Source organism: Musca autumnalis, unplaced genomic scaffold, assembly GCF_047663935.1.
Source record: "Musca autumnalis isolate F117 unplaced genomic scaffold, ASM4766393v1 scaffold_3, whole genome shotgun sequence".
Classification (NCBI taxonomy): Eukaryota; Metazoa; Arthropoda; class Insecta; order Diptera; family Muscidae; genus Musca; species Musca autumnalis.
This window is the reverse complement of record NW_027411866.1, coordinates 37,425,762-37,440,182: the sequence shown is the minus strand read 5'-3', so window position 1 is coordinate 37,440,182 and position 14,421 is coordinate 37,425,762. Positions and strand designations below refer to the sequence as shown.

The 14,421-nt window shown below is 36.4% G+C and overlaps 1 protein-coding gene across 1 annotated transcript; it reads left to right on the top strand.

The window, feature by feature from the left end:
* Nucleotides 1-3,315: 3,315 nt before the first annotated feature.
* LOC141398152 (uncharacterized) lies at nt 3,316-4,245 on the top strand. The gene is made up of 2 exons (XM_073975384.1): nt 3,316-3,539; nt 3,633-4,245. The coding sequence occupies exons 1-2, from the start codon at nt 3,316-3,318 to the stop codon at nt 4,243-4,245; spliced, it is 837 nt and encodes a 278-aa protein (XP_073831485.1).
* Nucleotides 4,246-14,421: the final 10,176 nt, after the last annotated feature.

Here is a 14,421-nt window from a genome sequence, read left to right as displayed (position 1 = left end):
TGCATTAATACATGAAGAGAGTGGGAGAGAGAAAGATAGAAAACAGCTGATTCATGAGATTAATGGATAATCTCTCACAATCACGAATTGATTAGAAATAAATTAGCAAGTTTTTTTTCCTGCGATACTGTCACACGGCGATGACACAAGACAGGGCACAACAACACGGCGATTTAGCATCTTTGGTATCTTTTTATTAATTATAAAGAAGGAGAAGAGGTTAAAATCCTTTTTTTAAATATAAAAACAGTCAAAAAAATCAGTGTATAGTGAAAATCGTTGAAACTTTTACCTTCATTAATCGTACCACGATTGACCAGCATGATTCAATTCAAGTTTCAAAACAAATTCCAATGAAGAGAAAATTTTTCAAAGCACTTTAGAAAATCTGGATATTTTTGTTTTTATTTTTATTATTTGTTATACTTTTTGTTGGAATTTTATTAAGAAAATATTTTGTTGTTTTTTTTTTCAATTTTGTATTTCAATAATTTTTCCACAAATTTCAAACAGACACCTCTTAATGTTATTGTTGTTTTTTGTTTTTCTAATTACAATTCAAATGTGGCAGAATTAGGGGGCACAAGTAAACCAAATAAAAAAATCACAGCTGTGTATCTTTCCAGCAGAAGCAGCAGCACATTTTCGCAAATTGCGTAGATTACGACACGGCTGGCCGGTTATGGCCGCGAAGCATTCACTCAACACCGCCAGAGGCAACGAAACACCACTTCTTTATTCCACTTCTTTTTTTTTCTCTCGACTTCTTCAAAATCTTATAGAAATTTGATGTAGTTTAATTATTTATTTTCTTCTTTCATGTAATGAACCAGCTTGTGGTAAATTATTTGCTTGCTTGCTTCTAGCTTTCTTTGCGCGTTTCACTTGAGTTGCAAAAAATCGAAAAGAAAAAAAAACGTCGGTACGTGGAAAAAATCGTTTGTTTTTTCTTTAGGCGCGATACTTTTATGTGCCCGTCGTTCACAATTAATAAAACTGAATATTTTTGTGAAAGAAAATACACGAACCGCTTACGAAAAAAAAGCAAATGAGACAAAAACAATCAAAAAACAAAGAGGGGGCCAAACTAAAAAGCAAAAAAACACAGCAAAAACAAAATGATGTAGAGAGCGACAAAACATATCCCCAACGAAATGAAATTAACATTGAAATGGCCAACCTCCATCACCACCTCCTCCCCCATCCATGCAAAAAAATAGTGAGCAAAAGAAGCAAAACATATGTATCCATAGCAGGGATGGAAAATTCAGTACAATAGTACTTTTTTCAGTACCATTTCACTATAAAAGGTACCGAAGTACCCCCGCGGCCAATTCAGTACCATTTCCATACTCTAGTCTAGAAAAATTTTATTTGGAACTAAAAATGCAAAATTAAAGATTAAAATTACTAGACATTTTATAAATCTGGATATATGGGAATATACCAAAATATGAACCTATGTTGATCATTTTCTTCGTGGAGCTCTTCCACCCTTTGAGAATCCGAAATCCGAAAGTTACAGTCACTATCATTTAAAAGATTCACATCGAGCGGTATCGAAGTATATTAGTGCTGCAAAACTATCGACAGTCTAACTATGGTTTTGATTACTGACGAAAAACAAAGTTTACATTGGCCACCAAAACATTTTTTTGGACTATCTGTCACGAATTATTTAAAAAGAAAATCATTTGTTCAGAATTCAATATAAATAAGGCTTTACGACAGCGATCAAAACGATAGTCGGACTATCGATAGTTTGCCAGCTCCAGGCTATTTAAAACGAAAACAAATGGCCTGTTCCCGTACTTTATAAAGTGGTAAAAGTTGTAAAAGTCGTACACGATTTTCATATAAATTTTGTGTACTGGAACGCAAAATGTGTAAAAGTGGTAAAAATTGTAAAAATTTTTTAGTTCTGGAACAGAGCTAAAGTATCTAATTATAGTCATTTCGTCTATTAGGGCTATATCAGAACCTTTACCCGCACTGACAAATTTCTGGGGAAGAGTTTTGTGGCCCCAACGAAGACTAAATACAAATTTTTAAAAATTTTGGTATGATAATGTGGCTCAAACCTTCAAAATACCGAAAATCGGGAGGTGCCGTTGTATGGGAGCTATATCAAAACGTGAACCGATAGAGCCCATTTGCAATACCAAACTTCTAGGAGAAATTAAAGCTTCTGTACCAAATAAAAAAGCTCCATATTAAATATTGAGAACTGTATATAAAATTCAACAGACGGATGGACCTGGTTATATACTTTATAGAATGACAGAATGACAAAGTTAATTATACCCTCCAGTATGGTATAAAAAATATACCATTTTGGAACATTCTTCAGATTTCATAGATTTAAGCTTTTGTTGTTGTTTTTTACTGAATAATTTTTTTTTTTATTTTTTTCCTTAAAAAATAATAAAAAGTACCTTTTCATTGAAAAAAGTACCATTTTAGTACTTTTTGAAATTTTCATTTTTCCATCCCTGATCCATAGAGTGGGGGAGAGCGAAATTATAAATTTTTACTCCCTCGAATTTCATACAAGCAAAAACAAATGCCATGAGAGGAGAATAAAACAAGCGAAATAACAGCAATAATGCAAAAACAATTGCTTCATCTACCTCAAACGAAGAGAATGATGTGCGGTAAGGGAGAAAGAACAACAACCTAGAATTCGTGTACTTCTAGGTTGTTTAGGGTTACCAAGAATTATGTAGAAATATTTGGTTCCGAGAGTTCGAAATCTCCTAAAAAAGTTGGTCCTCATATCATTGAGCAAACTTGAATTGGGGTGCACTTATGAATAAGAAAGATGGATGGATGTCTCTCGTGACCCCTCGAAGACGCTCTAAAGGTTAGGGTAATACCGGGAAATATTAATTTAATATCCACATGGATAAAAAAATGGAAACAATCGAAGAAACTCTAAGCATTCTGATGAAAATGACACACCCCTCAAACCATATAGTCATCATTGTTCGAACCTAATTCGGTAAACAAAAAAAAATTCTATGCGAGAAGCCGGCAAAAAATCCGATCTTCATTCTAACGGGTGTTTTTTTTTTACAGGTTTGTTTTTCGAACAGAGATAAAACTGGCATTTTGTGGTCAAATCTGGCAACTCTAATGTCATTTATGTTCAGTTTGGTTTGCCATTTCATCATGAACAGGTTGACAAAAGAACAACGCTTGCAAATCGTGCAAATTTATTTCGAAAATAATGGTTCAGTACGCGAAGTTTACCGCAAGCTCCGGCCATTTTATGGTCGACATAATCGTCCATCGGAGCAATTAATTCGGTTAACCATGGATCGTTTTCGCACTACGTTTACTCTATTTTATAATACGCGAACAGTGCGCACCGAAGAAACAATTGCCGCTGTAGAGCAAAGTGTTGAAGAGGACCCGCCGAATGAATCGATTCGCCACCGTGCACAGCAATTGGAGCTTTGTCCATCAACTTTATGGAAGATTTTGCGCAAAGATCTTGGCTTGCGACCTTACAAGATCCAGCTTGTGCAAGAATTAAAGCCGCGAGACCATGCAATGCGTCGTGATTTTGGTGTATGGGCCGAAAATTAGATTGATCTCGATGCTGATTTTCATCGCAAAATTTTGTTCAGTAGTGAGGCTCATTTTTGGTTGAATGGCTACGTCAACAAGCAAAATTGCCGCATTTGGAGTGAAGAGAATCCACATAAGACCCTTGAGACACCATTACATCCACAAAAACTGACTGTTTGGTGTGCTCTATGGGCTGGTGGAGTCATTGGGCCATACTTCTTCCGAAATAATGTTGGAGAGGCAGTTACCGTTAATGGAGACCGTTATAGAGCCATGGTAACCGACTATTTTATTCCCGAATTGGATGGCATGAATGTGGATGAGTTGTGGTTCCAACAAGACGGCGCTACATGCCACACAGCGCACGTCACAATCGATTTATTGAAGGAAACATTCGATGAGCTCATAATTTCGCGGAATGGACCTGTCAATTGGCCACCAAGATCGTGTGATTTGACACCATTGGATTATTTTCTTTGGCGATATGTGAAGTCGCTCGTCTACGCCAACAAACCAAAAACGTTAGGGGAATTGGAAGCCAACATTCGTGGCGTTATTGCCGACATACGGCCCCATATGCTCGAAAAAGTGGTTGAAAATTGGACCTCTAGAATTGGCTATATTGGAGCCAGCCGCGGCTGCCACATGCCAGAAATCATATTTAAACATTAATGGCATAAAATTATCCTTCCAATAAAGCCAAAATGATGGACATTAAGACGATTTTCTTGTGTTTTATTTCAATTCGAAGTTCTATACCACTAAAAAAACACCCGATACCTACCGTTCGATAAAAATTCGCACCATATTCGGAAGTCTTATGAAAATTTTAAGTTTTTGTCGACTTTCTGAAACGAATTCCGGTTAACTTGTCCCTGGGGAACTTGATGAACAATATGCTAAGAAATATGTGCATAAGCTGTGGGCTACATGACACTTCGTTTCGAAATACCACTATTTTTCAAAATATTGTGAAAATACAACGTATAAGTTGAGAGGATATATAAAAAGTAATGAGAAGACCCCTGATGAGTAACCTCTGTGTGTGGGCTGATATAACTTTGTACGTCCTTTGTGTATGTTGCCATGCTCCGCAATTTATTTGACACAGTTGCATACTCGTTTATTAAATTGTCAGCTTCACGGAAAATCTTCCTCAGAAAGGTATTTTCTTTTCTTCCACAGGTTCAAGATATATCCAAGTTTTTAGAATCCTTGTCGAAATAGGGAAATTAGGGTTGGAAGAACCCACTATAATGCCATCAATCTTTTTTATTAGTGGATCACAAACTTCTTTTGCCTTTTCCATATTCGTTTTAAAATCTTTAGCACCAATCTTGGTCAGGGATTTCTTGTTGTAAATGATCCAAATTCTCCTTTATTATGTTCAACCAATTCTCAAGTTGAGTCATCTTTCGAAAGAATACTCTTTCACATAATTAATTACATGCTGCGATTCTCTCATGGACTTTTCGAGTGAATCGCCAGGATTGTTTTTTTTACTCCATCTCATGGAGACTATTTTTAAAGCCGCACTATGATGCCTTCAATCTTTTTTTGCAATCGCAAATTTATTTTGCTTTATTTACCTTCGGCTTAAAATCTTCAGCACCAATCTTGGTCACGAACTTTTGCAGATGATTCAAATTCTTATTTATAATGTCCACTCATTCTTCTAGTTGGGTTATATTCGCAAACTACTTTTGCCTTTTCCATCTCCGGCTTAAAATCGTCAGCAGCAATCTTGGTCACGAGGTTTCAGAGGTCAGAAGAAGATTTGTATTGGTTTCATAGATATAGCCCGGAATTTCTTTAAAAATTCAATATTTAACCATGCTTTGATGGAGCCAAAAAATTCGAGCTGGATCTGACACAACAAAACCCAACTAGGGTTTTTTGTAGTTTGGGTCTGTACTTTCAAAAAATCCTCAGTTCGAATTGTTTGCACAAGGTTACCTTAAAAATGTTGCACAGTGTTCTATTAAAGCCAATGACATTTGTCAGATTATCACGCTGCTGTCAAAAATATGCACTCTTCGATTTGAAAACCTAGTACCTTAGTTCCTATCCTGTGGTGCATACCTTCACCATTTTTAGTTCGGTTAATAAAATTATTGACGTTTTGGTTGATGTCTAGGATATCAACTTAGTGCCATCTAGCGGTGATTTTATTTGTTTTTGCCCACATCCTCATAAATAGACTACTATGAAGGTTCAATGAAATGACGACAGCACCAATCTTGGTCACGAACTGCTGCAGATGATTCAAATTCTCCTCTATAATGTCCAACCATTCTTCTAGGACAAAAGTTTCGTTTCCAAAGTGATCCAAATTCTCCTATCTAATGTTTACCCATTCCTCAAGTTGGGTCATCTTTCGAAAGGATACTCTTTCACATAATTACATGCTGCAATTAGCTCATGGACTTTTCGAGCGAATCGCCAGGATTGTTCTTTTGACTCCATCCCATGGAGCCTATTTTCAAAGCCGCACTATGATGCCATCAATCTTTTTTGTGATCGCAAATTTTTTTTGCCTTTTCCATCTTCGGCTTAAAATCTTCAGCACCAATCTTGGTCACGAAATTCTGTACTTGATTCAAATTCTTCTCTATAATGTCCAATCATTCTTCGATTTGGTATACATTCCCAACTTCTTTTGCCTTTTCCATCTTCGGCTTAAAATCTTCAGCACCAATCTTGGTCACAAACTGCTGCAGATTATCCAAATTCTTCTCAATAATGTCCAATCATTCTTCGATTTGGGTTACATTCCCAACTTCCTTTGCCTTTTCCATCTTCGGCTTAAAATCTTCAGCACCAATCTTGGTCACGAACTTCTGTAGTTGATTCAAATTCTTCTCTATAATGTCCAATCATTCTTCGATTTGATATACATTCCCAACTTCTTTTGCCTTTTCCATATTCGGCTTAAACTCTTCAGCATCAATTTTGGTCACTAACTGCTGCAGATGATTCAAATTCTCCTCTATAATGTTCAAACATTCTTCTAGTCTAGTTACATTCCCAACTTCTTTTTAAACCGCCAGGATTGTTCTTTTGACTCCATCCCATGGGGCCTATTTTCAAAGCCGCACTATGATGCCATCAATTTTTTTTGTGATCGCAAATTTCTTTTGCCTTATCCACCTTCGGCTTAAAATCTTCAGCACCAATCGTGGTCACGACCTTCTGTACTTGATTCAAATTCTTCTCTATAATGTCCAATCATTCTTCGGTTTGGTATACATTCCCAACTTCTTTTGCCTTTTCCATCTTCGGCCTTAAATCTTCAGCACCAATCTTTGTCACGAACTGCAGCAGATTTTCCAAATTCTTCTCAATAATGTCCAATCATTCTTCGATTTGGTATACATTTCCAACATCTTTTGCCTTTCCATCTTCGGCTTAAAATCTTCAGTACCAATCCTGGTCACGAACTGCTGCATATTATCCAAATTCTTCTCAATAATGTCCAATCATTTTTCGATTTGGTATACATTCACAACTTCTTTTGCCTTTTCCATCTTCGGCTTAAAATCTTCAGTACCAATCTTGGTCACGAACAGCTGCAGATTATCCAAATTCTTCTCAATAATGTCCAATCATTCTTCGATTTGCTATACATTCCCAACTTCTTTTGCCTTTTCCATCTTAGGCTTAAAATCTTCAGCACCAATCTTGGTCACGAACTTCTGTACTTGATTCAAATTCTTCTCTATAATGTCCAACCATTCTTCTGGTTGAATAACAATCCCAACTCCTTTTGCCTTCATTGGCTTAAAATCTTCAGCACCAATCTTTGTCACGAACTGCAGCAGATTTTCCAAATTCTTCTCTATAATGTCCAATCATTCTTCGATTTGGTATACATTCCCAACTTCTTTTGCCTTTTCCATCTTCGGCTTAAAATCTTCAGCACCAATCTTGGTCACGAACTTCTGTACTTGATTCAAATTCTTCTCTATAATGTCCAATCATTCTTCGATTTGGTATACATTCCTAACTTCTTTTGCCTTTTCCATCTTCGGCTTAAACTCTTCAGCATAAATTTTGGCCACTAACTGCTGCATATGATTCAAATTCTCCTCTATAATGTTCGAACATTCTTCTAGTTGGATTGCATTCCAAGAGGACATTATTTCAGATAAATAATATGTTGCGATGATCTCATCGGCTTATTCAGCAAATCGTCAACATTGTTTCCTTATCTCAATATCTTGGAGCTTCTTTTCAAAACCTTCCATACCTATATACAGTTTTTAATCCATTAAAAAAATGTCGGGGTAAAGGAAAAAAAGTTTCTGTTCTTGGCCGCAATTAGTGATGACGATTAACCAACATCGGACGAAAAATATCACCCTTCTGAGTTTTTATAATCGCCAGAAAACCAGAATTGGCAGAATTTGAGCTCCACTGGCCTGCCGTCACTTCATTGAACATACGTAGTAGGTTATTTATGACGAAGCAGGCAAAATCAAATAAAAGTAGCCGCTAGATGTGCCAAATTGATATCGTAGACACCAACCAGATGTTGATAATTGCATTTACCAAACCCAAAATGGTAAAGATCTGTTGGACATAGGGATAGGTAATGGAAAGCAATACATAATCGATTTTTCGAGTTTTTCATTTTGGTTTAAAACTAAATATTCCATTTTTTCGGTTTAGCGATTATTTCAGTTGTCTTAAAACTCGACTTTCGACTTTTTCATAACCGCAGAAAATCGATTAGTCGTCGACTTTCGAGTTTTCTTTTGAAACTGTAAAACCGCCAAGTCAACAAGCTATGGGCAAACTCGAAAATCGATTATGAGATTTTTCCCTCAATGCAAAAGTCGACAACGATTTTTACACTTTTGAAGGCAAAAAGTCGATTAATCGAAAGTCGACTTACCTATCTCTAGTTGGGCATTGTTCAGAAAGTATTTAAATTCGTTTTTGCATGTGTCGGTATAAACAACCTACTATCCATATTCACAAACAGATCAAAGAAAGCTTTTCTACTGAAGCTTGCCTGGTCCTGTAATATTGTTATCTCTCTATCGTCACCTTCGATAGTATCCGAAAAAATGAATAGGTAAATTTTCTTTGTGGAGCACTGGTTCTTGAGCAAAGACATTTCAATCGGCTGGAATATGTTGTTGTTCCTTCCATCGTCTTCTATAGCATCCAAAATTCAGATGATATGCTTCACAGCTTTGCCTTCAGTTTCATTGAACATCGGTATTAGGTTATTTATGACCACCCAAGCAAAAGCAAATATAATTACAACTAGATGGCGCTAAACTGATACCCTAGACATCAACCAAATGTCGGTAATTATGTTCACCAAAATCCAAAATGGTAAAGATGTTCACCATGTGAATTGGTTTTTGCATGGGTTGGCATAAATAACCTACTATCCATAATCCAAACTATTTCAATGAAAAGTCTGAAGCAATTATTAGAAATGTGGAAGTCGATACATATGCGAGGTATAGAAATAATCGGGTATGTGATGAAAACCGAATCGACTCGATTTGCAGAATCGAAATGGTATATAATCGGAGTGCCGTTGATGATATATTTAGTTTTGCTTCGCAAACGTCCCTTATTTGAATAATATATTTAAAATCCATTTTCAATTTCTTTAAAATATTCACCAAAATTGGACATATACGATTTCGATTTATGGCAAAACGAGTCGAATCGTTTTCCATCACATACCTGAATATTAGTTTTCCTGAAGGCAAATAGTGACGAAAATTAACGAACAATAGACAAACGAAATAATTTAAACGAGACCATTAACGTAATCCTCATAAAGTCTATAAATCGCAGGGTGGCCTAGGAAAACTGTTATTGTTTTCTCCAAAGAATTCCTTACCAAAAATCTATGGACACTATTTACATTTGTCAATATTTGTTGGCATTCACACCAAGCCATCCCCGCTTTCCAGTTCCTAGATGGTTCTCTTTTCCCTTATAGTGCTATTGGCAACCCTAGAACGTAAAACATTCTAGCGTATTATACGATGTCACCACTTCTTGTAATACGTCAGAAAAAAGAACAAGCCCACTCACACACCAAGCACAAATTCAATATTAACATAAAATTCAGATAATTGTTTATTTTACCATTAAGTAGAGAGGCAGAGAAAGAACAATGTGTCACCTAAGAGACACAAATTTGCTTTACAAATCCGTCAGTCAGACGTCAAACAACAATGACTGTGATGCCGATGACGGATGGGTTGAACGGCGATCAATAGTTCAAATGTCTCAAACAAAATAAAACAGAAGAAAATAATCAATAAAGCCAAGAGAAAACGAAAGGAAAAAAGCAAAACGGTACAAGTTCAACCTAATTTAAAGGAGGTTATTTGCAGCAAAACCCCAGCACACACAAAAGGAAATGGGGGCCAGTGTGGGGTCGATTAATGCAATGCCGTTATGAAAAGAAGTAAAATACGATGAAAATTGTGAAAATTTCAAAGAAAATAATTGGAAAACAAATAAAAAAGACTAAGGAGAGAAATTATTATAATGAAAGACCTCACCCGAACTGAATTAAGAGTGACATTTAACAAAGGAATTTGCTCTACTTCATTAACAATTTAGCAGCATGGTGTAAAACAACAACAAACATCGAAATGTTCAATTGCTGGTGGCTGCTTGGGAAGGAGAGTAGATCAAGGAACGTTAATGAGTTACCCGTAGCTGGGAGTTTTGTTCTGAAGGCTAGAAATGGAAACTGCATCTTTTCTGCAAAATAGTAGTATTTTTTTGTATTTTGGTTATATTCACAGCTATATTTGTTAATTGTCATGTCATTAGTGAGCTGTAGTGGTTATATAATGCCTATTAGCTTTACCGTCTTATCCTGACTATCAAAAAGGCTTTCAAGATAGACCCTTAATCAAAAGGACATCATGCTCAAGTCATTTCTGGTAAACGAACAAATAGATGCCAGCAATACGTTTGAAGCCAATGACATTTGTCAGATTATCACGCAGCTGTCAAAAATATGCACTCTTCGATTTGAAAACCTAGTACCTTAGATCCTGTCCTGTGGTGGATACCTTCACCATTTTTAGTTTGTTTAATAAAAATTATTGACATTTTGGTTGACGTCTAGGATATCAACTTAGTGCCATCTAGCGGTGATTTTATTTGTTTTTGTCCAAATCCTCATAAATAGATTACTATGACGGTTCAATGAAATGACGACAGACCCGTGGAACTCAAATTTTGCCAATATGAAAATTATCGAATGTGGCAGCACAGTGAGAACCAAGATTTTTTTAGCGATCATTTCATTGAGCGCCTAAGCTCAAGTCGAACTCCGCTCAATCAAATGATCGCTAGAAAACCTTGAGTCTCCTTACTATCACATTCAATAACATTCAGATTGGTAGAATTTGAGTTTCACAGGTCTGTCGTCAATTCGTTGAACCTTCATAGTAGGTTATTTATGACGATACGGGCAAAATCAAATTATCGCTAGATGGCACTAAATTGATATTCTAGACCTCAACCAAAATGTCAATAATTATATTTATCAACCAACCCAGTCATGAGATATCAAGATGTTGCGGCCGTTACCCCAAGTAGAGGGAAAGTAAACCTCATCTAAATTGTATGGGCTTCTATACAGACGGCTCCAAGATGGAAGCAGGTACAATTGTTGGCGTCTACTGTGAAAAAATCTGGATGCTGAGATCTTTAAACCGGTCACTATATTTGTAGATAATCAAGCAGCTCTTAAAGCCACTAAATCCAACAGATTTTATATACCCTTTCTGAAAGAAGGGGTGCTTCTATAGACCCTGTCTGAAAGAAACGATGCTTCTATAGACCTTTTCTGAAAGAAAGGGTGCCTCTTGTATGCTTCTATAGACCCTGTCTGAAAGAAACGATGCTTCTATAGACCTTTTCTGCATTAAAGGGTGCTTTTATAGACCCCTTCTGAAAGAATGCGTGCCTCTTTAGACCCTTTCCGAAAGAAATCGTGATTCTATACATCCCTTCTAAAAGAAAGGGTGCTTCTATAGATTCTTTCTGAAAGAAAGGGTTCTTATATAGATCCTTTCTGAAAGAAAGGGTGTTTATATAGATCCTTTCTGAAAGAAAGGGTGCTTATATAGATCCTTTCTGAAAGAAAGGGAGCTTATATAGATCCTTTCTGAAAAAAGGGTGCTTATATAGATCCTTTCTGAAAGAAAGGGTGCTTATATAGATCCTTTCTGAAAGAAAGGGTGCTTATATAGATCCTTTCTGAAAGAAAGGGTGCTTATATAGATCCTTTCTGAAAGAAAGGGTGCTTATATAGATCTTTTCTGAAAGAAAGGGTGCTTATATAGATCCTTTCTGAAAGAATGGGTGCTTATATAGATCCTTTCTGAAAGAAAGGGTGCTTATATAGATCCTTTCAACCAACCCATTCATGAGATATCAAGATACCCCAAGTAGAGATGACTGGACTGGAAGTAAACCTCCTCTAAATTGTCTGGGCTTCTATACAGACGGCTCCAAGATGGAAGCTGGTAAAATTGTTGGGTCTACTGTGAAAAAATCTGGATGCTGAGATCTTTAAACCGGTCACTATCTTTGTAGATAATCAAGCAGCAGCTCTTAAAGCCACTAAATCCAAAAGCCTTTATAGACCCTTTCTGAAAGAAGGGGTGCTTCTATAGACCCTTTCTGAAAGGAAGGTGCTTCTATAGACATTTTCTGAAAGAAAGGGTGCCTCTTGTATGCTTCTATAGACCCTGTCTGAAAGAAACGATGCTTCTATAGACTTTTTCTGCATTAAAGGGTGCTTTTATAGACCCCTTCTGAAAGAAAGCGTGCCTCTTTAGACCCTTTCTGAAAGAAAGCGTGATTCTATAGATCCCTTCTAAAATAAAGGGTGCTTCTATAGATCCTTTCTGAAAGAAAGGGTTCTTATATAGATCCTTTCTGAAAGAAAGGGAGCTTATATAGATCCTTTCTGAAAGAAAGGGTGCTTATATAGATCCTTTCTGAAAGAAAAGGTGCTTATATAGATCCTTTCTGAAAGAAAGGGTGCTTATATAGATCCTTTCTGAAAGAAAGGGTGCTTATATAGATCCTTTCTGAAAGAAAGGGTGCTTATATAGATCCTTTCTGAAAGAAAGGGTGCTTATATAGATCCTTTCTGAAAGAAAGGGTGCTTATATAGATCCTTTCTGAACGAAAGGGTGCTTATATAGATCCTTTCTGAATGAAAGGGTGCTTATATAGATCCTTTCTGAAAGAAAGGGTGCTTATATAGATCCTTTCTGAAAGAAAGGGTGCTTATATAGATCCTTTCTGAAAGAAAGGGTGCTTATATAGATCCTTTCTGAAAGAAAGGGTGCTTATATAGATCCTTTCTGAAAGAAAGGGTGCATATATAGATCCTTTCTGAAAGAAAGGGTGCTTATATAGATCCTTTCGAAAAAAAAGGGTGCATATATAGATCCTTTCTGAAAGAAAGGGTGCTTATATAGATCCTTTCTGAAAGAAAGGGTGCTTATATAGATCCTTTCTGAAAGAAAGGGTGCTTATATAGATCCTTTCTGAAAGAAAGGGTGCTTATATAGATCCTTTCTGAAAGAAAGAGTGCTTATATAGATCCTTTCTGAAAGAAAGGGTGCTTATATAGATCCTTTCTGAAAGAAAGGGTGCTTATATAGATCCTTTCTGAAAGAAAGGGTGCTTCCAGAAACGCTTTCTGAAAAATGGGTGCTTCCATAGACCCTTTCTCAAAGAAAGGGTGCTTCCATAGACCCTTTCTCAAAGAAAGGGTGCTTCCATAGACCCTTTCTCAAAGAAAGGGTGCTTCCATAGACCCTTTCTCAAAGAAAGGGTGCTTCCAGAGACCCTTTTTGAAAGAAAGGGTGCTTCTATAGACCTTTTCTAAAAGAAAGTGCTTCTAGAGATTCTTTCTGAAAGAAAGAGTGCTTCTATAGATTCTTTCTGAAAGAAAGAGTGCTTCTAGAGATTCTTTCTGAAAGAAAGAGTACTTCTATAGATTCTTTCTGAAAGAAATGGTTCTTCTATAAACACTTTCTGCAAAAAAGGGTGCTTCTATAAACACTTTCTGCAAAAAAAGGTGCATCTATAGACCCTTTCCGAAAGAAAGGGTGCTTCTATAGACTCTTTCCAAAAGAAATGGTACTTCTATATACCCTTTCTGAAGGAAAGGCTGCTTCTATAGACCCTTTCTGAAAGAAAGGCTGCTTCTATAGACCCTTTCAGAGAGAAAGGCTGCTTCTATAGACCATTTCTAACAGAAAGGATGTTTCTTTAGAAAGGATGCTTCTATAGACCATTTCTAAAAGAAAGGATGCTTCTATAGACCATTTCTAAAAGAAAGGATGCTTCTGTAAACCATTTCTAAAAGAAAGGATGCTTCTACAGACCATTTCTAACAGAAAGGATGTTTCTATAGACCACTGCTAAAAGAGAGGATGCTTCTGTAGACCATTTCTAAAAGAAAGGATGTTTCTATAGACCATTTCTAAAATAAAGGATGCTTCTATAGACCATTTATAACAGAAAGGATGCTTCTATAGACCATTTCTAAATGAAAGGATGCTTCTGTAGACCATTTCTAAAAGAAAGGATGCTGCTATAGACCACTGCTAGACCCTTTCTGAAGGAAAGGCTTCTTCTATAGACCCTTTCTGAAAGAAAGGCTGCTTCTATAGACCCTTTCAGAGAGAAAGACTGCTTCTATAGACCATTTCTAACAGAAAGGATGTTTCTTTAGACCCTTTCTAAAAGAAAGGATGCTTCTATAGACCATTTCTAAAAGAAAGGATGCTTCTATAGACCACAGTTTCCTCTGTATGTTTTCTG

What these genes read in the sequence shown, in the direction of transcription:
- LOC141398152 (XM_073975384.1), top strand. Translation starts at nt 3,316, where the DNA reads ATGGATCGTTTTCGCACTACGTTTACTCTATTTTATAATACGCGAACA. An exon ending in CAGCTTGTGCAAGAATTAAA is followed by an intron (nt 3,540 to 3,632) that starts GCCGCGAGACCA and finishes AATTTTGTTCAG; the next exon opens with TAGTGAGGCTCATTTTTGGT.